Raw genomic sequence first — 3100 nt, forward strand, 5'->3', positions numbered from 1 at the left:
ATGTGCATATGATAGACACGTGTCTTTCATTGATTAATTTTAATAAATACCGAGTGCTTATACATTTTTCGTATTCTATATGATCCTACCATGATACATATTTTTTGACTATATGTTAGATATACACGTCAAAGTAGATTGTTAGGTAATCAATTAGACTATAAATCATGAAGTAACCTTTGGCAAAAGAGCAACACTAAACAAGAAATGGTTCTCAATTTTGTAATGTCCTCAATTGGTTACTTTGAGTTTTTTGTTGCAATCTTTTGTTTTCTTGTATTTTGGGCTTTAGGTGATAGAAGTGGCGCACCATGGAATTGGCCATTTCTTGGAATGTTTCCAAGTCTAATTTTCCATGTAAACAGAATACATGAAAGGTGTTTTGAAGTATTTTCAAGAAGTGGTGGAACTTTCTTGCTAAAAGGTCCATGGTTCACTAACATGGACATTCTTGGCACAATAGATCCGGAAAATGTGCATTACATTATGAGCGCGAATTTCGCCAATTTCCCAAAAGGGGAAGAGTTCAAGAAGATATTTGATGTTTTGGGAGATGGGATATTCAATTCTGACTTGGATTTATGGAAGGAACAGAGGAAATATGCTAGGAGTTTGATCACTCATCAAAGGTTTTATAATTGTTTGGTGAAAGCTAGTTGGGACAAGATTGAAAATGGACTTGTTCCTGTCCTTGAAATTGTGGCTAGGGAAAACAGAATTGTTGATCTGCAAGATGTTTTTCAAAGATTTACATTTGACACAACATGTCTATTGATTACAGGGTATGATCCTGGCTGCCTCTCTATCGAATTCCCTTGTGTTCCCTTCTCGAAAGCTATGGATGAGGCTGAAGAAGTATTGTTCATTCGACATTTATTGCCAAAAAGTGTTAGGAAGTTGCAACAATGGCTAGGTATTGGGGATGAAGCCAAATTGACTAGAGCATGGCATGTTCTTGATCAAGTTATAAGCAAGTACATATCGATGAAACGCGAAGAATTGAGCAATATTGCAACAAAATCAAAGGAAGATGAAGAAGGGGGTTGTTATGATCTCTTAACTTCATACATGTTAGATGACGGCTTAAATTTTGATGACAAGTTCTTGAGGGACACCACATTGAACCTCATGATCGCGGGGCGTGACACGACTAGCTCAGGACTAACATGGTTCATTTGGCTAGTCGTTACTCACCCTGAGGTTGAAAAAAGGATCATGGAAGAACTCATGGCAATTATCTCGTTGAGATCATCATCATCTAAACCGAGGATTTTTAACACGAGCGAGTTGAAAAATGCAACTTACTTGCATGCATCATTGTGTGAATCACTAAGGTTATATCCACCGGTACCATTCCAACATAAGACTCCACTAGAACCTGATGTTCTTCCAAGTGGACACCATGTTCATCCTAAAATGAGAGTGGTGTTCTCATTGTATGCAATGGGGAGGATGGAATCGATATGGGGAAAAGATTGTTTAGAATTTAAGCCAGAGAGATGGATTACTGAGAGAGGAACAATTAGGCATGAGCCTTCGTACAAGTTCTTGGCTTTCAATGCAGGGCCAAGGACTTGTTTAGGGAAAGAAGTGGCTTTCACTCAGATGAAAGCTGTGGCTGCTTCTATCATACATAATTATCAAGTTGAAGTGATCAAAGGACACAAAGTTTTCCCTAATGTCTCAATTATTCTCTACATGCAACATGGTTTCAAAGCCAGAATCAAGAAGAGATGGACTTAATTAGTATTATATTTCTACTATGTTTGCTTTAATTTCTGTGGACTTAATGCCATTTTCTTGACTATGCAAAGTATATTTAATTTCCTTGTTATGTTTTATGTTCAAGTTGTAATTGAGAAGCTCTAAAAGATAAAGAAGTTAATGTAATTTGTTCATGTGATAATGTATATGTTGGAGGAAAGAATTGATTATAAAGACAAGTTTTTGCCTCTTTTAGTGTAACTTAGCTTTTTATTTGTTTTACTTAAGACTTAATTTCATGCCCTATTAGTTTAAGTAGTTTTATTTCTAAAGTTATCTCTAAATTGCTTGATGGTAAATTAACAAGTATCCTAGCTAAGATTATATCTCATAACCAAGCTGATTTTATGAAAAATTGATCCATCTCTAACAATGTCTTGCTTACTCAAGAACTAATGCATAACATAACGATGCCTAATGTGAATGGCAATGTTATTTTCAAATTTTATATGATCAAAACTTTTGATAAAGTTTCTTGCAATTACTTGTGTCATGTCATGAGATATATGGGGTTCTCTGAGCTTTGGATTGACATGATCTTGAGACTTATTTCTAACAATTGGGTATTTTTTAAAATCATAAATGACTTCATACTTAATATTTTTAATTCTTCCAGAGATCTTAAACAAGGTGATCCCCTCTCCCCTCTCCCCTCTCCCCTCTCCCCTCTCCCCTCTCCTATTTATTACTCTTTCTATCCTGATTTATGTGAGGTACTTTGACTATATAAGGAATTTAAGAAATATAGAAGACCTTGCAATATTCAAAAATTATTTATACCAGTTGTCACGCAAAAACCAATAGAAAGGATTTCGACTCCCCTTTCCAACCAGTCAAGTGGTTGAACGTCCATCTCTAGATAAGAAGCAGAACGCGTCATCATGTTACACCCGGTAAAATCATCAAAATACCCCTAGACGAAAGAATGCTCGCACAACGCACCATTCTTAATTTTTTCGGTCAATCTGAGGCCAGAATATCAATCTAGGGGAAAATCATGTGGAAAGTGGTCTGGATTGAATTTTAGGCCAATCGGATTAAAAGATAATTTTTCAGGGCAAAAATAGCCTAACCAGAAGAGTGTGCTACGCGGACCTACCCCCACCTAGTTCATTTTCTTACTTTGTTCATAAAATGCATTTGGCAACTGCATTTTATATGTTGCACGACTTTTGTACATAAATCACATTTGACGAATGTGATTTATGTGTATTTTTTGGTATGTTTTTCAATTTCAGTGAGGGGCATTCCGATGTTTTTTCCACCCCTCCTATACTTAACACATGACTTATATAGGACGTTTTCGACCTTATAAAGATTTTTAAACCCATTCCTT

General features: G+C 35.9%; 1 protein-coding gene across 1 annotated transcript; it reads left to right on the forward strand.

The window, feature by feature from the left end:
- Positions 1 to 207: 207 nt before the first annotated feature.
- LOC129887177 (alkane hydroxylase MAH1-like) lies at positions 208 to 1835 on the forward strand. The gene has a single exon (XM_055962165.1). It carries the CDS (start codon positions 208 to 210, stop codon positions 1741 to 1743), a length of 1536 nt encoding a protein of 511 aa, XP_055818140.1. The 3' UTR covers positions 1744 to 1835.
- The last annotated feature ends 1265 nt before the right edge of the window (positions 1836 to 3100 follow it).

Source organism: Solanum dulcamara, chromosome 1 (genome assembly GCF_947179165.1).
Source record: "Solanum dulcamara chromosome 1, daSolDulc1.2, whole genome shotgun sequence".
Lineage (NCBI taxonomy): Eukaryota > Viridiplantae > Streptophyta > Magnoliopsida > Solanales > Solanaceae > Solanum > Solanum dulcamara.